Source organism: Trichechus manatus, unplaced genomic scaffold, assembly GCF_000243295.1.
Source record: "Trichechus manatus latirostris isolate Lorelei unplaced genomic scaffold, TriManLat1.0 scaffold00068, whole genome shotgun sequence".
NCBI classification, from domain to species: Eukaryota; Metazoa; Chordata; class Mammalia; order Sirenia; family Trichechidae; genus Trichechus; species Trichechus manatus.
This window is the reverse complement of record NW_004444004.1, coordinates 13,730,973-13,758,437: the sequence shown is the minus strand read 5'-3', so window position 1 is coordinate 13,758,437 and position 27,465 is coordinate 13,730,973. Positions and strand designations below refer to the sequence as shown.

Below are 27,465 nucleotides of genomic sequence, written 5' to 3'. Positions count from 1 at the left end.
AGAATAACCGAAGGGAAAAGGCGCAAAGCGCGCTTGTGACGTCACTTTTGTGCGTCCCTCACTCTGGGGCGTTTGAGTTTCCGGGCTTGTTTGAACTATGCCGAAAGTAGTCTCCAGGTCGGTAGTCTGCTCCGACACCCGGGACAGGGAGGAATACGACGATGGCGAGAAGCCTCTCCACGTTTACTACTGTTTGTGCGGCCAGATGGTTTTGGTGCTGGGTGAGTAGTCGGGAACTGGGGAGCGTCTGCAAGGAGCGAAACTTCGGGTTCTTGAGGGCGAAATTCCTCTGGTTGCTATCTGGTGAGCCAAGTCTTATTGAAGATTGGTGGTCTTTTCCTTTCCACAAGAATCCTCCGTACACATCCTCGCCCCACTCCAGGGCATCGTTCCTGTTTAACCTTGTGATTCTGTATCCAGACCTCTCCTCCCTCAAAACTAAACTCCCTCTTTTAGAAAAAAATATCCCATAATCTCCTCTCCGCCCAAGCTTTTCAAAAACTACCTCCTCTGGACACTTAACCTTTCTGCTGGATACAAAGATGTTGTAATAGTTCCTATTTTAGATCAAAATAAAATAAAACCCTTCTCTGGTCCTACATTTCCCTCCAACTATAACCCCATTTCTTTGCTTTTATCGCAAAACTCCTCAAAAGAGTTGCCTATATTGATTGTCTCTGCATCCTCACTTCCCATTCCCTCTTGAGCCCACTTCAGACAGGGCTTCCTTCCCACCTCACCATCTAAACCATACTTGTCAAGGTTACAAACTGAACTCCACGTTGCCAGTTCCGATGGTCAATTATCAATCAATGCTCATATTAATCCCCCTCTCTCAGTGTTGATCACGCCCTTCATCTTGAAACGCCTTCTTCATTTGCTTCCAAGACTCTACACTGTCCTTATTTTAGCTCCTACCTCAGATTTTGCCCCTTCTCAGTGTCTGGCTCCTTTTACTCTTTCAGATTTTAGGCATTGCAAGGCCCTGAGCCTCAGTCCTCTGATCTATTCACAATCTGTACTCATTCTCCAGGTCGTCTCAACGAATTCCAAACTTTACATACCATCTGTGTGCTGATGACTCCCAAATGTTCATTATTAACCTAGACCTTTCCTCAAACTCCAGTTGCCTATTTAACATCTCCGCTTGGATGTCTAATAGGTCTTTCAAATATATCATGTTCAAAATTGAATTCATGATCTCCTACTCCCTGCCGTCTAACTGCTCCTCTCATAGTCTTCCCTGTTGCAGTGAATGGTACCGCTGTTCATCCGGTTGTTGTTGTTAAGTGCTATGGAGTCAGTTCCGACTCATAGCGACCCTCTGTACAACAGAAAGAAACACTGCCTGGTCCTGCACCATCCTCATGATCGTTGTTCATCCAGTAGCTCAAATCAGAAACCTGCAGTCATCTTTGACTCCTCTCCCTCTCATACCTTATATCCATCTAGTCCATCAACAAATCCTGCAGGTGCTTCCCTGAAAATCTATCCAGAATCTGACCACTTCTTACCACTTCCATTTCTACCACTATAGTCCAAGCCACCATCATCTCTCACCCGGATTGGCGCAAAAGTCTCTTGCTCTCCCTGCCTCCATTCTTGTTCCCACTAGCCTATTTTCCACACAGCAGTCATAGTTACTTTCCTGCTCAAAACCAGTGGTTTCCTATAACATCTTTTTTTGAGTGGAACAAAATATTTTTTAAATAATATTTTATTGTGTTTTTAGTGAAAGTTTACACAGTAAATTAGGTTCCCATTTAGTAATTTCTATACAAATTGTTCCGTGACATTAGTCACATTTTTCACAATGTGTCAACATTCTCTTTGATTGCATTCTGGTTGTTTCGTTTCCAGTACTCTAGTTTCCCTGCCTCCTTATCTTCTCATCTTTTCTTTAGAGTAAATGTTGACCTTTTGGTCTCATAGTTTTTTTTAGTAGAGCACTGTACTTACAGGTAATATCCTTTATTTTGTGTGCCACTCTGCTATTTTGCTGAAAGGTGATCTTGGGATATTTTTGGTTCAAGTTTTAAAGAGTATCTCAGGGAGTCCTCTGGTCTCAACTGGTCCAGTAAATCTGGACTTTTTAAGAATTTGAATTCTGTTGCCTTTTTTTTCTCCCCTTCTATCAGGGTCCATCTGTTGTATCCCTGATCAGAATGGTTGGTAGTGGTAGCTGGGCACCCTCTAGTTCTTCTGGTCTCAGGATCCTGTAACATCTAGAATAAAACCAAAGTCTGTACCAAGACACTGTGATCAGGCCCCTAGCCACCCCTCAGACTTCATCTCCTAATATTCTTCTCCTTGCTTACTGCATTTCAGCCACACAGGCCTTCTTGCTTTCTCTTCATAATGTCAAAAAATGTTCCTACCCCAGGAACTTTGTATTTCTTCTGCCTCAAACACTCTTCCCTCAATGTCCCTCGATTCATTCAGGCCTCTGCTTAAATGTCACTTCCTCAGAGAACGCTTCCCTGACTACTTTATCTAAAATAGCATCCCTGTTGCTCTTTGCCCACTTAACCTGCCTAATTTTTCTTGGTAGCATTTATCACTGTCTGAGATTGTTATTTATCCTCTAACCCTGTTTAAATTTTTGTTAGCATTTATCACTATCTGAAATCATATATTTATTTCTTTTGTAGGTTTTTTGCCTCTGCTAGAATGAAACCTTCATCAGGGCAGGGACTTTATCTGCTTTGTTGTTTGCTGAATCACCAGTACAATGTTAGAATAGAGTGTGGCACATAGAGGGCCCTCACATATTTATTGAATAAATGAATGAATGGCAAGGAGGTGTGGTGGGAAGAGCATGGCCTTTGGATTATCTACAGCTGGATCTGAATTCGTGTCCTGCTTCTTACTAGATGCCTGGCAAATCTCTTACCCTTTGTAATCATCAGTTCCCTCGTCTTTAAAATAAGAATAATAACGTGGACTTCAGTGGGTTGCCATGAAGAGTAAATGAGCTAATGTGTAAACTGTCCAGTGTTCTCTCAGTACCCTCTACCTCCTCCATTAACCCGAATCATTCTGATTACTTGACTTTGTGACCCTTCAGGTACTTAATTTGCACTGTATCAATTTTCCATCTGCTTTATACTGGTATCTAATTTGTTTCCTGTAGGTTTTCATATTAAAACTCCAACTGAGGTGGATCATTTGCATACTATGTATACTGTATCCTACCTACCCTCTCTCTCCTTAGCACTTATCCGCCTTTTCCAGCGCTGTCCTCATACACATTGCCAAGTGCTTGATTGTCTCTATGATTCTAATGCATTATGACACAAACGAAGTGTACTGTGATCACAGAAATATTCATAGAAAGCTTGAATTGCAGTGCTGGGAAGGACTTTTAAGGTAATATAATCCACTTATGTTTCAAATAGGAGTCCCTGGGTAGCACAAAAGGTTAAGCACTCGATTACAAGCCAAAAGACTGGCAATTTGAACCCACCCAGAGGTGCCTCGGAAGACTAGCCTGGTGATATGCTTCTGAAAGGTCACAGCCTTGAAAACCCTATGGAGCAGTTCTCTGAACACATGGGGTCACCATGAGTCAGAATCAACTCGACAACAACTAACAATAACAGACTTTCAAATGAGGGGAAAACCGAGAAAGAGGAAATGATTTGCCAAAGATCACAAGGGTAGTAACAGAGCTGGAACCAAAATCCAAGTCTCCAGTTCTGACCAGGGACCCCATAGATGGTCCCGGATAGAATGGGAGAAAAATGTAGAACAAAACTCAGATGCCTAAAAAAAAAAGCCAGACTTAACTGGACCAGTAGAGAGTAGATGAACTCCTGAGACTATTGCCCTGAGATACTCTTTAAACGTGGAACTCAAACCACTCCGAGAGGTCACTTTTCAGCCAAATGATAGATTGGCCCATAAAATAAATATTATCACCCATGAGTACTGTGCTTCTCAAAATAATCATCTGGATGAAACCAAATAGTTATCATTTACCCTAGACCAAAGATGAGAAGGCTAGAGGGGACAGGGAAGCTAGATTAATGGAAACAAACAACCAAAATGGAATTAACAAGAATGGTGATATATTGTGACGAGTATAATCGATGTCACTAAACAATATGTATAGAAATTATTAAATGACAACCTAATTTCCTGTGTAAACTTTCACCAAAAACACAATAAAATATATATTTTTAAAAATCCAGGTCTCCTGATACCAGGTCATTTTTAGTTGGCAAATTCAATACTAGGCTTCAATAAGCATAGCAATTATGGTAAAAAAAAAAAAAAAAATTAGAGTGCCAAGGCCCCCACAGAAAGCTTCTGATTGCCTCTGGGTATTTTTCAGTGGCTCTAGTGACCAAATCTTTCTCTACTCCTTCAGACTGTCAGTTAGAGAAGTTACCCATGAGGCCCCGGGATCGGTCTCGTGTGATTGATGCTGCCAAACACGCCCATAAGTTTTGTAATACAGAAGATGAGGAAACTGTGTATCTCCGGAGGTAAGAGGTTCATACTCTCAGTCTAGTATTTCCCTATTGTGTTGGGTTCTAGTTCTGAGGAATATAAATCCTCATGTAGTATTGAACGCGTCATCCAGTTGGGCCCAATCCTTTGATGTTTCTGGTAGTTCTCTAACTTCTTTTTTTTTTTTTTTATTGTACTTCAGGTGAAGGTTTACAGAACAAATAGTTTCTCATGAAACAGTAGTACACATATTGTTTTATGACATTGGTTAACAACCCCCCGACATGTCAACCCTCTCCCTTCTCGACACTTCTCTAACTTCTTAATGCAGCAATACCTTTATTGTGCTTTGTTGAAATGGTGCTAAGATGTGATTCTATTAGCATTTGATAGCTGTAATTTGGCTTTTTTGTATGTAGAATCAGTTCAATCAACCTGTAATCCTTTGGAGCATACCACGTGCCAGGCACTGAGCTAGGGGCTGGATCTGTGAAGATGAATAAGCTATGGTTCCTACCATTAAAGAGCTCACAGCCCACTGAAGGAATAGGCTGCCTGTTGTGACATGAGGGGAGCCCAGGTGGTGCAGTGGTTAAAGCATTCGGCTGCTAACCTAAAGGTCGGCAGTTCAAACCTACCAGCTGCTCCGAGAGAGAAGGATGTGACAGTCTGCTTCTGTAAAGATTTACAGTCTTGGAAACCCTATGGGGCAGTTCTGCTCTGTCCTACAGAGTCACTATGAGTCTGAATCAACACGATGGCAGTGGGTTTATTGTGATATGATAGACTACTGGGGATATGAACAAAAGGTATGGGAAAACAGGTGAGAGTGGGTCATTCTGTCTGAATGAAGGTCAGAAAAGGCTTCAAAAGGAGGTGGCATTTGTTTTGGGCCTTGAACTAGAATTTCACCAAGTAGCTGAGGAGGGTGAGAAATATTACAGGTAGAGGAGATATGGAAGCATTAAAAACATCAAGCATGGTGTGCTTGGGAAAATTGAATAGTCCTTTGGGGTTGGAGCAAAGGTTACTTTATAGGAAGGGGTTCATGTGTACTGGGATGGGAGAAAGTAAAATGCTGAAGTAGACAAGCTTGGGCTTTTATCTGTAGGCAATGGAGAGGCATCACTTTTTTAAGCAAGAGAATGACATGGTTAGATCTGTTTTAGATTTGGGGGTCCTTGGTGTATATGAGAAATGGAAACCTGGGAAGGGATAAAGTTACATTAGAGAGTGTGGAGCAAGAAGGGAGGGCTGAAAATGCAATCTTGGGAAATGCTGGCATGTAAAAAGCAGACAAAATAATTGGAACAGAACTAGGAGAACCTGGTGGTGTGGAAAATGAGAGAAGAGCATTTCAAGACATGGGGGGGGGTGGTTCCTCAACAGGTGCCAGATGCCACAAAGAGATCAATCCTGAGGAATTAAAAAGTTCATCCATTCATTCAGCAAATATTTACTGAGTTGCTACTATGTGCCTGGTACTGTCCTAGAAGCCTGGGAATACGAGCAAAAAGCCTTGTCCTTATGGAGCTTATATTCTGTAGTTGAACCAGAAAAAGCTACAGGCTGATAGATAGCTGTTTATTTAAGAAACAGCTGTTGTCAGCCCACACTAATGAAAAGAGTTAGAAATCAGTTCTAGGTAACATTCAGCAGTAAGTCAGGTATCAAGCACCATTGTAACAACTGGGCATCTAGAATTGTGCAGCTGAAGAGAAAATGGGTTATCTGTGGGATACAACTAGGGGTGCAGATTATAAAAGTTACAAAATTCACAAAAGAATGCCCACCAGAAAATATCAGGAAAATACTCCATTATGGTATATAGGAAGGTTTATAAATAACATGCCTTATCTAAGGCTAATCCGTTCTCTTGTGTTTAGTCTCCTCCCATTAACCTTTATTTAGATTTCTGATTTTGAGAATTATCAACTGACTATCTTTAGGATCATTAAAATAATATTTATTAGGGTCTTCAGTTAATATAGAAAGTACCTAATAACACAACTAGGACACAAGCTCCTATGGCGCTTTAAGGCAGATGCCCTCACCTCTAAGCCAGAAAACTGCTGGGTGGCCCTAGGCTGAAGTAGAAACCCCAGACTCCAATCAGCTTGATCCTGGAGGTGAGCCAGCTTCAGTCCGAGCTTCGATGCCAGGTATTGCCCAGGTTGGTGGCCGCTGGCTAAATGACTCTTGGGCCATAGAGTTTTTAGAATTTCATGGTAAACTTCCCAATTGGTTGACGTAGTTCCTGTTCTGATCATGAATAGTCCTTCCAGGGGTCCACTCTAGTGTGCTTCCTGTTGGCCAAGGTGGAATTTTGGTGTGTTCTTACCTTTCTTCTTCTTCCAGCTGAGTATGGGGAGCACTGGTTACTGCCCAGTACATACCCTGGAGCCTATCACTTTCCACCTCCAGGCCTCTCCGTGCTAAAGTGACCCTCCTTTGACACTATCATTTCCTAGTACTCTCTTTCCCTTCATCCACCACTCCCCCAATTGTGAATCCAATGGGTACTTTTCTGTCCAAATCTTTCCAAATCTTTCTTAACCATGCACTTTCCTGCCTTGATGCACTTTCCTGCTTTGATTTTTGTGAAGCTGTTTTTGTGATTCCTCTTCTACTTCTTTGGACTTCTCGGTCTTCTTATTATTCTGTCTGTCCTTTAAATGTTAGTATTCTCCAGGGTTCTTACCTTAGTTTTGTTCCCTCTTTTTATACTCTCCTTGGGCATTCTTATTACTGTACATGGCATCAGTTACACTTATATACTGATGAGTCTCAAAATGTAGATCTGCCTACGTTTCTCTATTGCTCTCCAGAACTGTGTATCTAACTGCCTGTTCTACCTCTTTACTTGGATTGGATGTCCTACCTTAGACCCAGCATGACCAAGGCCAAACTCATTGTTTCTCTACTGTGGAGAATACTGCAGATGGATTCACTCAATACCACTCCAACACTCTTCAGTTATACATTCCGGTACACTAGCGTCTGTAAGGTTAGAGTACATATTCCAGCCCTCCCCACCCCCAACAGCTAAGGTTATGCATGTGACTTAGCTTTTGCCAAGCAAAATGGTTGTATGTCGAAGTTGTTGGACAGGGTTTCCAAGGAAAGCCCTTTTTGCTCTTCTGTCCTTCCTGCCTTTTGGAAAGTATACATAATTGGAATACCAGCAGCCATCCTAGAAGCAGGAAGGAAAAGCTACAAGATTTGCAGAGCTTTTGCCTCCTTTCCTTGAGTCTGAATCATTGCCTGGAACTGCCTTCCTCTGGACTTCTTTTACGTAAGAGAATGAGCTCTTGTGTTTAAGCTACTGCAGTTAGGTCTCTTATGGTCAGCTAAACACAATTCCTTGCTTTTCCTCCTCCTATGATGAATGAAGGGAACCCTGGTGGCACAGTGGTTAAGGCACTCGGCTGCTAACCGAAAGGTTAGCAGTTCAAACCCACCAGCCATTCTGTGAGAGAAAAGACCTGGCACTCTGCTCCCATAAAGATTACAGCCTAGGAAACCCTATGGGGCAGTTCTCCTCTGTCCTGTAGGGTTGCTATGAGTTGGAGTCGACTCGATGGCACACAACACCACCAACAACAGCATGATGAATGATACCGCCATTCATGTGATATGGTGGCCCAAGCCAGAAATCTGGGAGTCACTCCTCTCTTTGTCTCACCCATTCCCCCACCATTCCCTGTACACATCCAGTCACTCCCCTTGTACTGTTGACTCTGCCTTCACTCTATCTGCTACAGACTGAATTATCTTAATTATCTGAAGTGCACATTGTGTCAATCCCCCCCACTTAAAACCTTTCTGTGGCTCTTTATCACCTACAGCTTTCAAACATTTGTAGAGAACATATCCTTTCTTCAAATGATATCTTATCTAGAAGTACAAACAAATACAACTGATAAGCAGGAAGCTGCTCTGATTAGCAGGAGTCATGCCCACTCCATAAAGGACTCCCCACCCCATCCTGTTTCACTTAGGGGTCACTGGTACACAATTTAAAATCCAAGCCTGGAGGCCCTCTCTGATCTGGCCTTGGCTTACCTGTTCATCCTCATCTGGTACTGATTTTTTTTTTTAACAAACTATTTCACATAGTTTCTGTGAGTCAGGAATTCAAGAGCAGCTTTAGCTGGATGGTTCTGGTCCTGAGTCTCTTATGGGGCTGTGGTCAAAATGTTGGCATGAGTTCAGTCATCTGAAGGTGTGATTAGGGCTGAAGGATCCACTTCCAAGGGGGCCCAGTCACTTAGCTGGCAACTTAGTGCTAACTGTTGGCAAGAAACCTCAGTTCCTTGCCACAATGATCTTCCATAGGGCTGCTTCCACAGAGCAATCCAAGAGAGAGCAAAGTGGGAGCTGCAATGTCTTTTGTGACCTAGCCTCAGGAGTTGCACACCATTTCTGCAATGTCCTATTGGTGTCACAGTTCAGCCTTACTCATTGTGGGAGGGGACTACACAAGGGTGTGAATAGCAGGGGGCAAGGATCATTGAGATGCATTAGAGGCTGGTTATCACAACCAGGAAGACTGTTTTGCTTTGTTCCTAGAGATTTGGGATAGGAAAGAAATGTCAAGGTCAATCAGACCAGTCATCCGGCTCATATTAGTCACCTCTTTATAATCATACCACTTATAAACCTTGTCTCATTTACACTGTTGTTGTTGTGTGTCATAGTTACTCATTGTGGCAGAATTGCCCCATAGGGTTTTCTAAGCTGTAACCTTTACAGAAGCAGATTGCCAGGTCTTTTCTCCCATGGAGCGGCTTGTGGGCTTGAACTGCCGACCTTTTAGTGAGCAGCCGAGTGCTTAACCATTGCGCCACCAGGGCTCCTTTTGTTTGCATTAGAGTCTCAATATCGCAGTAAGGTGAACTTTTTAGAGCAGGAACTCTGTTATACTTCTGAGACCGTTAGGACATCTTGCCTGTTTCTTGGTCCATAGTTAAGAATAGATACGTTTTTGTAAACTTGATAAATTCCCAGTTGTCAATTGGCATTTGAAGATTAACTCATTGGTAAATATTCAGACCCCCTTAATTTGATGTTTTCTGTGTATTTTGAAAGCCCAGGTTTATGGGATTAACTAACTCGAGGATTCTAGGAGAAATCAGTTGTATGGTGATTCTCTCCCTTTGTGTGAAGTTGAATGTAGATTCCCAATAGAAACCAGATGGGGTATGTTGTTGTTGTTAGGTGCCATTGAGTCGATTCCAACTCATAACGACCCCATGTGACAGAGTAGAACTGCCCCATAGAGTTTTCTAGGCTGTAATCTTTACAGTAGATTGCCAGGTCTTTCTCTTGCAGAGCTGCTGGGTGGGTTCAAACCACTGACCTGTTAGTTAGCAGCCAACTGCTAAACCATTACACCACTGTTGTTGTGTGCTGTCGAGTCGATTCCGACCCATAGCGATCCTATAGGACAGAGCAGAACTGCCCCATAGGGTTTTCCAAGGAGCGGCTGGTGAATTCAAACTGCCAACGTTTTGGTTAGCAGCCAGAGCTCTTAACCACTGTGCCACCAGGGCTCCATTGCACCACTAGGGCTCCTTATATGGAATCTAAACCAAACCAGACCCACTGCTGTTGAGTCAGTTCCGACTCATAGGCACCCCATAGGGTTTCCAAGGCTGTAAATCTCTGTGGGGGCAGACTGCCACATCTTTCTCTGCAGACCTGCTGGTGGTTTCGAACTGCTGACCTTTCGATTAGCAGTCAATTGCTTTAACTACTGCGCCACCAGGGCTCTTATATATGGAGTATACAAAACTGAAAATATTTCTGGTGCCCTAGTCCAGTAATGTTAGTGAATCGAAGCACATTTGACAAAAGTGATACTTGTAAAGGGAGAGGCAGAAGGTCAAAGGTAGTGGAGAGCACAGGCTTTGGAGCAGCCCAGCAGCACCACTTTGTGACTCTGGGCGGGTCACCTAACCTCTCTGAGCTCCAGTTTCCTTATCCTTTAACTGGGATAATAATACTCATGTGTTGTTAAAGAGCAACTGGAACTCTCCTACAGTACCTGAAGGACCATAAATAGTTATAATCATGTTGGAAAGCACTTTGGCAACATTCACTAGCACTGAAGATGCACATAGCATACACCTCAGCAATTCTATCTTGGTGTGCACCCTAGAGAAGTGGTTCTCAGCCTTGGCTGTGTTAGAACCACCTGGAGGAATTTTTTTTTTTCATTCTGATGCTTCAGCTTCACCCTCACATATTTAGTTCTTTTAAATGGGATATGATCCACACACCATAAAATTCACCATTTTAAAGTATACAATTCAATGATTTTTAGTATATTCATAAGGTTGTATAACCATCATCACTATTTAATTTCAGAACATTTTCATCACTCCAAAAAGAAACCCTATACCTATTAGCAGTTGCTCCCCACTCGCCTCTTTCCCCAGCACCAGCAACCTCTAATCTACTTTCTGTCTCTCTTGATTTGCCTATTCTGGACATTTCATATAAATGGAATCATATACTACGTGGTCGTTGGCGACTGGCTTCTTTCATTTAGCATAATGTTTTCAGTACTTCATTCCTTTTTATGGCTGAGTAGTATTCCATTGTATGGCTATACCACATTTTGTTTATCCATTCATCAGTTGATGGAAATTTTGGTTGTTTCTACTTTTTGGCTATTATGAATAATGCTGCCATGAATATTCATGTACAAGTTTTTGTGAGGACATGTGTTTTCAGTTCTTTTGCATATATACCTAAGAATGGAATTGCTGGGTCATATGGTAACCCTTACGTTTAACCTTTTGGGGAACCGCCAGATCGTTTTCCAAAGTGGCTGTACCATTTTACATTTCTACCAGCGGTGTATGAGGGTTCTGATTTCCCCACATCCTTGCCAACACTTGTTATTTTCTGTTGTTTTGATTGTAGTCATCCTGGTGGGTGTGAAGTGATATCTCATTGTGATTTTGATTTGCAACAGGAAAAATGGCTAATGATGACTAATGATGTTGAACATGTTTTCATATGCTTATTGGCCATTTGTATATCTTTGGAGAAATGTCTATTCAAATCCTTTGCCCATTTTAAATTGGGTTATTTGTGTTTTTATTATTGAGCTGTAAGAGTTCTTTATATATTCTAGATACTAGTACTTTATCAAGGAGCTCTGGTGACACAGTGGTTAAGTGCTTGGCTGCTAACCGAAAGGTTTGTGGTTCGAACCCACCAGCCGCTCCACAGGGGAAAGATGTGACAGTATGCTTCTGTAAAAATTACAGCCTTGGAAACCCTATGGGGCAGTTCTTTTGTATCCTATAGGGTCATTATGAGTAGAATTGACTCTATGGCAATGGATTTTTTTGGTTTTTAGTACCTTATCAGATATTTTGATTTGCAGATTTTTCTCCCATTCTGTGAGTTGTCTTTTCACTTTATTGATCGTATCCTTTGAAGCACAAGTTTTTAAAGTTTCATCAAGCCCAATTTATCTGTTTTTTTCTTTGGGTGCTTGTACTTTAGATGTCATTTCTAAGAAACCATTACCTAATCCAAGGTCAAGAAGATTTACACTTATGTTTCCTTCAAAGAACTTTATAATTCTAGTTCTTACATTTAGGTCTTTGATCTATTTTGAGTTAATTTTGTGTATGGTGTGTCTTAGGCTGGGTTCCCTAGAGAAGCAAAACCGGTGAATCGTACACACACACAGACACACACACACCGAGTAAGAAAGTATGAGCGCAGGCGAGCCCTAGTGGCACAGTAATTAAGATCTATGGCTGCAAACCAAAAGGTCGGCAATTCAAGCCCACCAGCTGCTCCTTGGAAACCCTGTGGGGCAGTTCTACTCCATCCTGTAGGGTCACTGTGAGTTGGAATTGACTCGACGGCAACAACAACAAAAGATTTATAACCTTAACCATCACATGGTGTGATGTGGAGGTCCAAAATCATTATTTTGCACGTGGATATCCAGTTGTTCCGGCACCATTTGTTGAAAAGACTGTTCTTTCCTCACTGACTGGTTTTGGCACCCTTGTTCAAATCAATTCATCATAAGTGTATAGGTTTATTTTTGGACTCTCAATTCTGTTCCGTTGATCTCTCTATATATCCATATGTCAATACCACACAGTCTTGAGTGCTGTAGCTTTGTAGTAAGTTTTGAAATTGGGAAATGTGAGTCCTCCAACATTCTTCTCTTTCAGATTGTTTTGGCTACTCTGGGTCCCTTGCATTTCCAAATGAATTTTAGAATTACCTTGTCAATTGCTGCAAAAAAGGCAGCTGGGATTTTAATAGAGATTGTGTTGAATTTGTAGATCAATTCGGTGACTGTTGCCATCTTAACAATATTAAGTCTTCTGATTCTTGAACGTGGAATATCTTTCCATTTTATTTTGGTCTTTTAAAATTTCTTCCCCTTTTATTTCAGTCTCTCAACAATGTTTTATAGTTTTCTGAGTATAAGTTTTGCACCTGTTTTGTTAACTTCGTTCCTAAGTATTTTATCGTTTTTGATGCTGTTGACAGTGGAATGTTTTAAAATATCACTTTGAGTTTCCTCATTCCTACTATATAGAAATACAGTTGATTTTTGTGTATTACTCTTGCATCTTGCAAACTTGCTGAACTCATTTATTAGGTCTAACACTTTGTATGGATTCTTTAGGATTTTCTACATATAAGATCATGTCATCTGCAAATGGATATAGTTTTATTCTTCTTTTCCAATCTGGATGCCTTTTTTCCTGTCCTGGCTAGAACCTCCAGTACAATGTTGAAGGGAAATGGTGAGAGGGGAACATCATCGTCTTGTTCCTGATTTTAGGGGGAAAGCTTTCAGTCTTTCGCACCATTAGCTGTAAGATTTTTGTAGATATCCTTTATCCTAGTTTGTTGAGTGGGTTTTTTTTTAAATCATGAAAGGGTGTTGGATTTTGTCAGATGCTTTTTCTGTGTCTATTGAGATGATCATGTAGTTTTTTTCCCCTTTATTTTATTAATATGGTATGTAACATTGATTAATTTTTGTATGTTGAACCAACCTTGGAACCCAACCTAGAATAAATTCCAAATGGTCATGGTGTATAATCCTTTTAATATGCTGCTGGATTCACTTTGCTAGTAAATTGTTGGAGCCCTGGTGGTCCAGTGGTTAAGAACCCAACTGCTAACCAAAAGGTCAGCAGTTCAAATCTATCAGCCATTCCTTGAAAACCTATAAGGCAGTTCTACTCTGTCTATAGGGTCACTATGAGTCGGAATTGACTCAACGGCAACGGGTTTTTTTTTTTTTTTTTTTTTTTTTGTTTTTGGTTAGTATTTTGTTGAGGATTTTCACATCTATATTCATAAGGGATATTGATCTGTCTTTTCTTGTGGTGTCTTTGTCTGGCTTGGTATCAGGGTTATGCTGGCCTCCTAGTAGGAGTTGAGAGGTGATCTCTCCTCTTTTTTGGAAGAGTTTGAAGGATTAGTGATAATCTTTCTTTAAATATTGGGTAGAATCCAGCAAAGAAGCCCTCTGATCCTGGGCTTTCTTTGTGGGGAGTTTTCTGATTACTTTTTTTTTTTTATTGTGCTTTAAGTGAAAGTTTACAGCTCAAGTTAGTTTTTCACAAAAATTTATACACACATTGTTATGTGACCCTAATTGCTATCCCTGTAATGTGACAGCACACTCCTCCTTTCCACCCCGGATTTCCTGTGTCCATTCAACAAGCTCCTGTCCCTTTCTGCCTTCTCACGCACCTCTGGACAGGAGCTGCCCATTTAGTCTCGTGTGTCTACTTGAAGTAAGAAGCACACTCTTCACGAGTATCATTTTATGTCTCATATTCCAGTCTAATCTTTGTTGGAAGAGTTGACTTCGGGAATGGTTTTAGTTCTAGGTTAACAGAGACTATGGGGCCATTTGATTACTAATTTAATCTCTTTTGTTGTTATTGGTCTATTCAGACTTTCTGCTTCTTCTTGAGTTAGTTTTGGTAGTCTTTGTCTTTCTGGGAATTTGTCCATTTCATCTAGGTTATCTAATTTGTTGCCATACAGTTGTTCATGGTATTCTCACATAATCGTTTTTATTTCTGTAAGTTTGATAGTAGTGTGTTGATTTTTTTTTAAATTATTGTGATAAAAAGTATATAATACAAAATCGACTGTTTTAACCATTTTAAGTTTACAGTTCAGTGATGTTAATTATATTCACCATGTGGTATAGCCATCCCCACTGTCCATTTCTAAATTTTTTCATCACCCCAAACAGAAACTTAGTACCCCTCAGGCACTAATGCCCCACTCCATCCTCTTCACAACTCTGTTAATGTTTAGCTTCTAATAACATTAAACTATTTGAAATTCCCTGAGTATCCTGTGCTGTTTTGACTTTGCACATAGTATTCCCTCAGCCTTAAATATCATTTTTATCAGGACTGTTGGCTCAAACATCACCTTCTCATGACGCCTTCCCTGACTGCCTCAGACAGACTTTGGTGCTCCCACCTCGGTGTTCCCATTACACCTTATACAGTAAAACTTGTGAAAGCCGGAAACTGTGTAAGGCAGAAACCTGTCAGAGAAGGGAAACCCAAATATTTTCCACTAAAGGGAATGATAGAAAAGTGGTAAGGCTGTACCCTGTCAAAGGTGGAAAACTTGCAAGACCCAGAAAAACAAGGCAGTCCCGTCGAGTTCCAGCTCTCACAGGTTTCACTGTACATTCCTCCATTTTAGAACTTACCTCCTTGATTATATAATTTTCCTCACTAAACTGAATTCTTGGAAGATTTCATTCAACCATATTTATTACATGTCTACTTTGTTTTTAAGACTTTGCTCAGCTCTGGGGATAGAGTGGTGAAACACAGACATGGTCTCTGCTGATCTCTGATCTCATGGAGTTTACAGTCTAGTGGGGTGACAGAAAATTAGTAAAGAGAAAAATAAAATAATTGCAATTGTAGAAAGTGATGTGAATGAAACAAAGAGCTGATATAGAGAATCATGTGAAAACCTCTTAGAAAGTATGATCGGGGAAGGCCTCTCTGACTAGGTGATATTTGAACAGAGACCAAAAAAAGATGAGAAGGGGCTAGCCATGGCAAAGTGGTGAGAAGAACATCCCAACAGAGAAAAGAGCGTGTGTGAAGGCTCAGAGGTGGGAAAGTGCTCGTTTGTTCAAAGAACAGAAGGAAGCGTGGTGTGGCCAGAGCGTAGTCAGGGAGGGAGAGAACGTCTGAGATGAGGCAGGGGCCTGGTTATGTACTCAGCTGGTGCCTGGTAGGCCATGGTAAGGAGCTTGGATTTTATTCTGGGAAGCTGTTGAACAGTTTTAAGCAGATGTGAGTGACATGATACAGCTTGTATTTTAAGGTCACTTTTACCTCTATTTAGAGAATGATTTGGAATAGAACGGTAGTAGAAGTGGGTTGTAGAATAAGTAATCAGATTTTTTAAAAAATATGAATTTGGAGTAGGGAAGGCCTAGCTAAGTGTGACATAAACTTGGAAGCCATTAAAAACAAGCAAGCAAACAAACAAAAAAGGATTTGACTACACAAAAATAGAAAATTTATGCATGGGGTGAAAAGTATTTGCCAAAAACAACAACAGCAACAACAACAACAACCCATTGCCATCTAGTTGATTCTAACTTATAGTGCCCCTGCAGGACAGAGTAGAACTGCCCCCTAGGATTTCCAAGGCTCAGATCATTACAGAAGCGGACTGCCACAGCTTTCTCCCACGGAGCGGCTGGTGGGTTTGAATTGCTGACCTTTCAGTTAGCAGCTGAGCACTTAATCACTGTGCCACCAGGCACCTTAATATTTGCAAGTCTCCTTAATATAAAATAAAAATGATAAGAACCAACTATTCACAAAAAGAAAATATAAATGGTTATTAAATATATGAAAAGATGCTTATTAACTTCACTCTTAAAAAAAATGCAAGTTATAGGTCCCATTTTTCACGCTTCAGATTGGCGGTGATACAGTTTAATAATATACTGTGTTGGTGAGACTGTAGGGAAACGGACACTCTCAATACATTGATGGTGGGAATGTAAATTGATTCAACTTCTGTAGAGAGTGATTTGGCAGTATCTACCAGAATATAAAATGTATACATGCCTCAGAATTTATCCAACAGATAAAAAACATTTTGGTTCACCTGTATAAAGGAATACAGTGCAGCTCTTTTGAAGAATGAAGCAACTCTTTATCTATTGATAGGGAAGGATCGCTCAGATGAATTTATTTATTTATATTATATTTTATCTATCTATCTATCTATCTGTATATATATAGATACATATATACACACACATTTATTTTAACCAAAGTATATTTTTAAGTAAAAAAAAAATAGAGGACAGTACACGGTGTGCTACGTTTATATTTAAGAAAAAAGGAAAAAAAAAATTTTCTTTATGTATCAATAAGGGTTCTTTGCTTCTATATGTAGACTGTCTCTGGGAGAAATAGAAGAAGAAACCAGAAACAGCATTTGCCACTGGGAAAGAGAACTGGGGCAGGGGATGGAAGGATATTTACTTTTCATTTTAGACTCTTATGTATGCCATGTGCAGGTATTACCTGTTAAAAAATTGAACAAATCAGAGGGGGAAGTGAGGAGAGCAATTAGGGAGCTATTATAGGAGACCAGGGAAGAGATGCTGAGGGCCTAGGCAAAGGTGGTGGCAGGGGAAGTGGAGAAGAGTAGACAGGTTCAAGATCTGTTTTGGAAATAAAACCCACCAGATTACTGATGAAGTAGATGTGGGAGATGAGGGAAAGAGAAGAATCAAGAATGAGTCCCAGGTTTCTGTTAAGCAACTGGGTGGGTGGAATTGAGTCTTTTTATCTGTGAGTTGGCAGTATTGTGTTGGCTCTTGAGCTTGACTGCCTGGGCTTGAATTCTACCTACTCTACTCCCTAACTCTGTGATCTTGGGTAAGTCATGTAATTGCTTTGTGCTTAGGCTCCGTCATCTGTAAAATGAGAATAATAATAGGACTTATACCTCATGGGGCCCTGGTGGCTTAGTGGTTAAGAGCTTGGCTGCTAACCAAACGGTCGGCAGTTCAAATCGACCAGCCACTCCTTGGAAACCCTACGGGGCAGTTCTACTCTGTCCTGTATGGTCACTAAGAGTCAGAATCAACTCGAGGGCAATGGGTTTTATACCTCATAGGGTTATTGTGAGGATTAAATGAATTAATACATGTACATTTTAGAATAGCTCCTGGCACGTAGTAAAAGCCATGTAAGTGGCTGCTGCTATTATTACTACTACAAATACTACCATTACTATTACAACCATCATGACTACAACTTTGACTGTTAGCCAAAAGGTTGGCAGTCCAAAACCATCCAGAGGTACCTCGGAAGTCAGTCCTGGTGTTCTGCTTCCAAAAGGTCACAGCCTTGAAAACCCTATGGACCAGTTCTACTCTGCACACGGGGTCACAGTGAGTCGGAATCGACTCCACAGCAACTAACAACAACAACTACTATTACTGCTCCTCCTCCTCCTCCGTCAGGGAGATGCCTCGCCCATATTAGGGGCTTAGTAAATGTTTGTTGAAGGAAGGAAGGAAGGAATGCTGGAACTTTAAAATTAATAGATGTTTAACTAACCAGCTGATGGATGAAAACTTTCAAAAGGCCTTGTTGACATTTGAAGAAATGAGATGGTGAGGTTGGTAGGTAATGAGATTTGTTTATATCTTTTTTTGTAAAAACTTCCATTTTCTATGCAGGCCTGAAGGCATTGAACGACAGTACAGGAAGAAGTGTGCAAAGTAAGTATTAACAGTGTGGGTTTCTCCAAGCTTATAAGCAAGTAGAAGCATACTATGTTAGGAAAATAATTATTTGCATACAATTCTGTTAATGTCTTCATCCTTATAATCTCAACTGCCTTCAGATTTCAGCTATACAAATGCCAATATGCTCCCCCAAGAGACTAGTCAGAGTTTCATCCCTGACCAGCTGGCCACAAAAATGGATTTTTAACGTAGTGTAATTTTTAAAAATTGAGATGTAATTTACATATAGTAAAATTTGCCAATTTTAAGTGTACAGTATGAGTTTTGACAAAAATATACACTCGTGTAATACCACCATTTCCAACATCCCGTGTGCCCTTTGCAGTCATTCCCCTCCCCCACCCTCTCTTCTGACAACCACTGTTCTGCTTTCTATCTGTATAGTTTTGCCTTTTCTCAAATCAAATTTTCTGTAAATTCTACAATATGTATTCTACTACCCTGGTGGTGCAGTGGTTAAGTGTACAGCCACTGACTGAAAGGTCGGCAGTTCAAACCCACCAGCCACTCAGTGGGAGAAAGCTGTGGCAGTCAGCTTCTGTAATGATCTAAGCCTTGGAAATCCTATGGGGCAGTTCTACTCTGTCCTATAGGGTAGCCATGAGTTGGAGTCGATGTGATGGCAGTGGGTTTTTTGATGTACAATGCATAGTCTTGTGTTCTTTCACTTAGTGTATTGCGTTTGGGATTTATCCAAGTTGTTGCATGTGTCAATAATGTGTTCTTTACTGCTCATTAGTATTCCATTGTATGGTTGTACCACAGTGTGTTTAACCACTCACCCATTGAAGGACATTTGGGTTGTTTCCATTTTGGGATATTAGGAGTGAAGCTTCTATGAACATTCAAGTATAAAAATTGGTGGGGATGTATGTTTTCTTTTGGAGTGGGATTGCTGGGTCATACGGTGAATGTAACACAGTGTAATTAATCCAGACCTATTAATAAAGTCTGTTATAGGATCACAGATATAAGAACCTTCATTTAGAGAATAATATTTAAAGCAAAAAAAATTATATCTAGCTTTATGCTATTAATGGTGAGAATATTAAACTATAGTAGTTCAGTCTTTCCACAGGTACATCAGAGGATTTGGACTAGAAGAATTAAATAGAGGAAAATGGATGAGAAGCCATTTAGCTCACAACCATACTGCGTTGGTTAAATTGATTTTATCATATCTTATTTTCAAAACAACAGTTGCTGTCGAGTCATTTCTGACTCATGGGAACCTCATGTATGTCAGAGTAGAGCTGTGCTCCATAGGGTATTCAGTGGCTGATTTTTCTGAAGTAGATTGCCAGGGCTTTCTTCCAAGGCACCTCTGGGTGGACTCAAACCTCTAACTTTTCAGTTAGCAGCCGAGAGTGTTAACTGTTTGCTCTACTCAGAGACTCCATCATATCTTGCAGGTCTACTTTATTTAGCTCAAACAATATAATGTGGGCCAGCCAAAGAAAGTAGTATGGAAACTACTACAGGGATTAGTTTGCAGACCACTGCAGTGGAGCCTTTATACTCCCTCTTGACACTGCAGAAACAAAACGCGTGCGCACGCACACACACGCACACATATGCACACACACACACACAGAAAAAACTAGACAAAACCCCCAAACTAGTTACCCAGATGCCTGAGAAGAATGGTAGCAGTTTTGACTGGAAAACAATCAGTACCATGAGCCAGTATTTCCCAAACTTGTCTAATGATAAGAATCACCTGGGATGCTGATTAAAATGACAAGTCCCAGACCTCACCCCTCAGATTTGCTGAATCAGGATCTTCTGGGGAGGGTCCTAGGCATCTGATGGGCAACTTTAACAAGCACCGTAAGTGATTCTTATCAAGTAGTTTTGGGAAACATTGGGAAGGGCTAATCATCAACAAGAATATTCCCAGAGTCCAAGAATACTTTGTGAGTCACTGTTTTGCGGATTTGGATGCTGAGATTCACTGTGCCGTTTGCAGGTGTGGATTACCACTCTTCTACCAGTCCCAGCCCAAGAACGCTCCTGTCACCTTCATCGTGGATGGAGCAGTGGTCAAGTTTGGCCAGGGTTTTGGGAAAACGAATATATATACTCAGAAACAAGAGCCTCCCAAGAAGGTAATTATCATCGAAGGAAACCAGCTGGTTTAATATAGCGACAGATTTAGGCCTATATTTTAAAATAAGATTGTATAGTGCATGAGAAGCTCTCCTTTATGGATGCATTCTTTATTAAGAGAATGCTATTTTTGTGTATAAGCAGATGTTAAAGAATCGTAACATCTACTACATGTCCTCTTTTCTTTCCTACAGTTGCCCTGTAAGGTTAGAAATTGTATGTTGTTGTTTTTAACATTTTATTGTGTTTTAGGTGAAAGTTGACACAGCAAATTTGTTTTCCATTCAACAATTCATATACAAATTGTTCTGTGACATTGGTTGCTATCCCTGCAGTATGTCAGCACTCTCCCCATTTCCACCCTGCCTTCCCCGTTTCCATCCCTCCAGTTTCCCTGCCCCTCCTTGCCTTCTCATCTTTGCTTTTGGGCAAATGTTGCCCATTTGGTCTCATTTAGTTGATTGTTCTAAGGAGCACATTCCTCGAGGGTGTTATTGTTTATTTTATAGGCCAATCTATTATTTGGCTGAAAGGTGACCTCCAGAGTGGCTCCAGTTCCAGGTTAAAAGGGTGTCTTAGAGCGATAGTTTCGGGAGTTCCTCCAGTCTCTCTCATTCCAGTAAGTCTAGTCTTTTTTATGAATTTGAGTTTTGTTCTACATTTTTCTCCCATTCTAACCAGGACCCTCTATTGTGTCCCTGGTCAGAGCTGTCAGTAGTGGTAGCCGGGCACCATCTAGTTCTTCTGGTCTCAGGCTAGAGGCGGCCGTGGTTTGTGTAAGCCATTAGTCTTTTGGAATAATTTCTTCCTTGAGTTTTTGTTTCCTTCACTCCCCTTTGCTCCAGATGGGAAGAGACCAGTAGTTGTATCTTAGATGGCTGTGGGCAAGCTTTTAAGACCCCAGATGCTGCTCACTAAACTGGGACGTAGAACGTTATCTTTATGAACTATGTTATGTCAGTTGAGCTAGGTATCCCCCGAGACTATGGTCCTTAGCCTTCAAGCCCAGTAACTCAGTCCCAGGAGGTGTTTGGATATGTCTAAGAAGTTTCCGTAACTGTGCCCCCTACGTGCTCTATTATATATATGAATATACATGGCAGCACATATAAATATGTATATACAATTACCCACAACTATAGGGTCTCTATGAGCCAGAATAGACTCAACGGCAATGGGTTTTTTGGTTAATGGCTAATGATTGCGAGCATCTCTTCATGTGTTTGTTAGCCACGTGAATGTCTTCTTTGGTGAAGTGTTTGTTCATGTCCTTTGCCCATTGTTTGATGGATTGTTTATCTTTTTGTTGTTGAGGTGTTGAAGTTTTCTATATATTTTAGAGATTAAACCCTTGTCTGATATGTCATTACCAAAATATTTTTCCCAGTCTGTAGGTTCTCTTTTTACTCTTTTGGTGAAGTCTTTTCATGAAAATTAAGTATTTAATTTTTAGGAGGTCCCAGTTATCTAGTTTATCTTCTGTTGTTTGTGCATTTTTAGTTATGTTTGATAGTCTATGCCATAAACTAGGACCCCTAGCTTTGTTCCTATGTTATCTTCCAGGAGCTTTATAGTTTTAGGTTTAACGTTTAGGTCTTTGATCCATTTTGAGTTAGTTTTTGTGTATTGTGTGAGGTATGGATCCTGTTTCATTTTTCTACAAATGGATATCCAGTTTTGTCAGCACCATTTATCAAAGAGACTGTCTCTTCCCCATTGAATGGACTTTGACCATTTGTTGAAGATCAGCTGTCCATAGCAGGATGGTTTTACTTCTGGGTTCTCAATTCTGTTACATTGGTCTGTATGTCTGTCATTGTACCAGTACCAGGCTGTTTTGACTACAGTAGCTGTACAGTAGGTTCTGAGGTCAGGTAGTACGAGTCCTCCTACTTTGTTCTTCTTCTTCAATAGTGCTTTACTTATCCAGGGCTTCTTCCCTTTCCATATAAAGTTAATGATTAGTTTTTCCATTTCATTAAAGAGTGTTGTTGGAATTTGTATCAGGATTGCATTGTATCTATGGATCGCATTGGGTAGTACCGACATTTTCACAAGGTTAAGTCTTCCAGTCCATGAGCATGGTATGTTTTTCCATTTATGTAGGTCTCTTTTGATTTTTTGCAGTAGTGTTTTATAGTTTTCTTTGTATGAAGTCTTTTATGTCCCTGGTTAGATTTATTCCTAGATATTTTATCCTTTGGGGGGCTATTGTAAATGGTATTGTTTTCTTGATTTCTTTTTTAGAGTTCTCCTTGTTCGAGTAGAGGAATCCAACTTAATTTTGTATGTTGATCTTGTACCCTGCCACTTTGCTGAACCCTTCTATTAGTTCCAGTAACTTTCTTGTGGGGTCTCTGGAATTTCCTATATATAGGATCATGTCATCTGCGAATAGGGATAGTTTTACTTCTTCCTTACAATTTGGATGCTCTTTATTTCTCTTTTTTGCCTTATTGCTCTGGCTAGGACTTCCAGCACAAATATTATGGGCATCCTTGTCTAGTTCCCGTTCTCAAGGAGATTGCTTTCAATCTCTCTCTGTTGAGAATAATGTTAGCTGTTGGTTTTGTATATATGCCCTTCATTATGTTGAGGAATTTCCTTTCTATACCTATTTTATTGAGAGTTTTTATCAGGAAAGGTGTTGGATTTTATCAAATGCCTTTTCTGCATCGACTGAGATGATTGTGTGATCTTTTTCCTTTGTTTTATTTATGTGGTGAGTTACATTGATTGGTTTTCTAATGTTGAACCATCCTTACATCCCTGGTATGATTCCCACTTGGTCATGGTGAAGTATTTTTTTTAATATGCTGTTGAATTCTATTTGCTAGAATTTTTTTGAGTATTTTTACAGCTATATTCATGAGGGATATTAGTCAGTTATTTTCCTTTTTAGTGGTGTCTTTGCCTAGCTTTGGTATCAGGGTTATGCTGGCTTCATAGAATGAGTTAGGGAGTATTGCTTCCTTTTCTGTTTTCTGGAATAGTTTGAATAGAGTGGGGGAGGGGGAGCATGCTCCTCTGGTCACCAGATGAGGATGCCTGGGCACTTCATGTTGGCTGCAGCCAGCTATCGGGACCTGGCCCCAACCACGTGTTGGGGGAGCTGCCTGGGGTTCAGTTGGGCAGGGGACCTTCTGCTGACACTCTATGGATCTGTTACTCTGTGCATGCCACCCACCCTAATGGTCGGGGACCACTGCTGGTAAGTCGCCCTGTCTCTGGATCCTGGCTCCCTCTCTGCTTTGTGGACGCTGGGGTCCCTGGAGCTCTCGCCCACCTTCCTGTATTTTTCCTCTTTAGTTCTGGTTCATGTCCTGCTCACCTTGCTTCACTCCGTGTATATCTGCACAGTTTCTCTGTCTCTAGTTGGGAATTCTGGAAGTTGCTTTCCTGTACTCCTCACCTGGGATCACTGCTAGCTTTGTCTCAAGATGGCCACACTGTGCCAGACCAGCTGGCAGGGCACTTCCACTCCGTATCTCTCCTCGTTTGCTGTTTTTGTTCAGTTTCTTCTTCCAGTTGGTGTTTGATCTAATTCTTTATCCTTTCATTTGATGCTCAGGGTTCCAGGATTGTCAACTGTATCTGTTTCATTTGGTTTCTAGGGCCTTTGCTATAAAGGGACAGCATAGTGAGTCTGGCTAAGCCACCATCTTGGCTCCCCTGTTCCAGAAATTGTGTTTTTTAATTCAAATTTATTTCCTTCAAATGTCTTTTTTGTCCCATGTGAACAATTAAAAATGGAATGAATTAGGCCAATTTTCTAGGCTAATTTTTATATGTAGTTTAAAAACTCTTGATGGCAAGTGTTCGAAAAATATTATGTAAATAAAAACATTGGAGCTTTTCAGTCAGCTAGCTTGTCCCAAAGTAGTTGTACCCCCTCCAAAATACACACACACACACGCACACACACGGCTCATGGATCCTCTTGTGGTGAACTTGACTAATTCTTCTTCCTGATATTCCAGGTGATGATGACCAGACGGACTAAAGACATGGGCAAGTTCAGCTCTGTCACTGTGTCTACCATTGATGAAGAGGAAGAGGAGATTGAGGCTGTAAGTGCTTCTGCCCTCATAGGAATTGGAATTGGAGGAGAGGTGGGGTGAAAGGAAAGGAGACTGTAGAGCATTTGAGTAGCAGTATAATTAGAGACCTTGCTTTTAGACCCTGCTGTGCTAGTAAGAAACTGTGTAACACTGGGCTAGTCTCTGTTCCTCTTCATCTCAGGGATATCTGGAAACTGAGAATGAAGGAGTTGGACTAGATCAGTGATTTTCATACTTTAGGGGACATAGCCCCATTCCCTCTTCAGTTTAAAAACGATTGGACTAAATGATTTTAGGTCCAGCTCTGATGGTGGGTGAGTCTATCCTTAGCAGCAGTAGCAACTACCTTTATGGTACTTCAGTATAATGATATTTAGGGAGAGGTGTTTTCTGTTATTTTAAAAATGGTTTCAGGTGAAACCTGAACTCTTCTGGATTATTTAAAAGATAAAGAGTTGGAAGAGAACAGAGTCCTGCCATTTCCATAGTGATTTCATAATTTGAGTAGTAGAAACTGCTTCTTATGTTCTTTGTTATTCATTGGTGAGACTGCTGATTGAAGGATGCTTCTTGTTTCCCTCAGAGGGAAGTTGCTGACTCATATGCACAGAATGCCAAAGTGATTGAGAAGCAGCTGGAGCGCAAAGGCATGAGCAAGAGGCGGCTGCAAGAGCTGGTGAGTAGCATGGGGTGGAAAGGGGCTGGGTTTGATTATTTAGATTTCTTGGTCTGAGAGCCCCTCCAACAGGCAGGGAAATCCTCTAGAAAGTCTATGGGGGGTTACTGGTATAGTTGGCTGCTACATTTCTTTCTCTGGGCTTTGACCACGTGACAGTCTGTATACCCCACTCTGTAGCAGTAACCATAAGGTCTACTCTGTAAATTAGAATATTTGTTAGAGAGCCATAACTGGAATAATATTTTAATCTGCTACTTGTGACCCAAGGAGAGGAGTAAACAGTCAAACTTATCCATGCTCTCCCGAGATATAATTTTTTTTAAATTATTGTACTTTAAGTGAAAGTTTACAATTCAAGTTAGTCCGTCATACAAAAATTTATACATACATTGTTATGTGACTCTAATTGCTCTCTGCATATTGTGACAGCAGACTCCTGCATTCCACCCATGATTCCCCATGTCCATTCAACCAGCTCCTAACCCTCTCTGCCTTCCCATCTCACCTCCGGACAGAAGCTGCCCGTTTAGTCTCTTGTAGCTACTTGAGCTAAGAGGCACACTCCTCACGAGTATCACTTTATGTCCCACAGTCCAGCCCAATCCCTGTCTGAAGAGTTGGCCTCAGAAATTGTTTTAGTTCTGGGCTGATAGAGAATCCAGGTGCCATGCTTTCCGGGGTTCCTCCAGTCTCAGTCAGACCATTAAGTCAGGTCTTTTTACTAGAATTTGAGTTCTACACCCCACTTTTCTCCTGCTCTGTCAGGGACTCTCTGTTGTGTTCCCTGTCAGGGCGGTCAGTGATGGTAGCCAGGCACCATCTAGTTCTTCTGGTCTCAGGCTGATGCAGTCTCTGGTTTATGTGGCCCTTTCTGTCTCTTGTCTCCCAGGACATAATGGCATACGATGGTGCTACTTTGGCAGTACCAGGATTGGGGCTGGTCAGTGCTGCCTAAAGCACTGACGGTGGTTTTCTTCATTACTGGTTCATGGGCTCATCTTAGACGATTCACATCTATATATGATGTCGCTGACATTTTTGGTTTTGGATAATAATTACGATATTTCATTAAAACCAGACATCCCTGCATTGATGCCTCATCAAAAGGCAACCCATCTATTCTAATGACTGTAGAGGATTTTTTGGTGACAGAGGTAGTAGGTCCCAGGAGCTTTTTTGCCTTGCCATTGTGGTCTAGAGCGATACTTATGAAACTTTCTGAGGTGAGGGACCAGTGCCTTTTTTTTTTAAATTATCTGTCATGAACAGATTTATAATTTGTAAATATAATAAAAATGAGTTGGCCCCAATTTTTATTATTAGATTATTTTATTATTACTCTGTCAAATTCTGTTTGTTTTGTTTTTTTTCGTAAATGCTTACCCAGATTTTGTACATGTCTTGCATGGACCAGCAACAAACAGTTCACAGACTTGTGGCAGTTCGCAGACCAGACAACTTTGTGTGACAGTGTTCTAGGGCAGTGTTTTTCTTCCTCTTCTGCCAAGAGTAGGATACTGTGTATGCCACAGTATCGATTCCTTTGCCCTTGGGGGGCCTTGAGGCTGCTGGAATCCCTGCACCAGTTGCCTTTGGCCCCAGCCTTGTATATTTAGCACCACTTTGGCATACAAATATTTTCATTTTCTGTGCATGCCGTAACATCAGAAAGGTTAGAAAGCAGTTGCTAGAGATTCCTAATGATTCTAGAACCACTATTCTCATTGATATGCTAAATGAACATTAGGGATAGTGTTTGGGGCAATTAGAATAAGGAAAATAAGAATTTTGTATTATGGATCTGAACCTGTAACTTTTCTTCTTCTCCAGGCTGAACTGGAAGCTAAGAAAGCTAAGATGAAGGGGACCTTGATTGACAACCAGTTCAAGTGACCAGGGTCTTTCACCAAGCTCATACTGAAGGCAAGCACTTCAGGCAGGAGGAAAAAGGGCTTTTTCTTGACGACATGGACTGGTTCCTACCTTCACGCCCCAGCCGAAGGCTTCACAGTGCTTCCTGTTGATTCTTCTCCATTCCGTGAGGTCTTCAGCTGAGTCCATTTAACCTGCTTCCAGCTAGAGAGGGTGGGTAAGAGTACTATTCTAGCAGATGGCTTTTTCTAAATCTTTCTGTATATAGGTTTTCTGTACTGTTGTTTGTCTGCTGGGCATTTGATTGAAACTTCTTCAGCCATGTAGAAACTATATGAATAAATCACTGTTTGAGTGTTTCTAGTTTCTAAAGTGGTTGGTTTTTTCGTTAATTTTTAATTTTTTAATTGTACTGTAGATGAAGGTTTGCAGAACAAATAATTTCTCGTTAA

General features: G+C 40.9%; 1 protein-coding gene across 1 annotated transcript; it reads left to right on the top strand.

Annotated features, from left to right (window-relative positions):
• Positions 1-39: 39 nt before the first annotated feature.
• STEEP1 (STING1 ER exit protein 1) lies at positions 40-27,379 on the top strand. The gene is made up of 7 exons (XM_004379814.3): positions 40-221; positions 4,373-4,490; positions 18,224-18,265; positions 20,262-20,400; positions 24,382-24,471; positions 25,046-25,138; positions 26,972-27,379. Exons 1-7 carry the CDS (start codon positions 98-100, stop codon positions 27,032-27,034), a joined length of 669 nt encoding a protein of 222 aa, XP_004379871.1. The 5' UTR covers positions 40-97; the 3' UTR covers positions 27,035-27,379.
• The last annotated feature ends 86 nt before the right edge of the window (positions 27,380-27,465 follow it).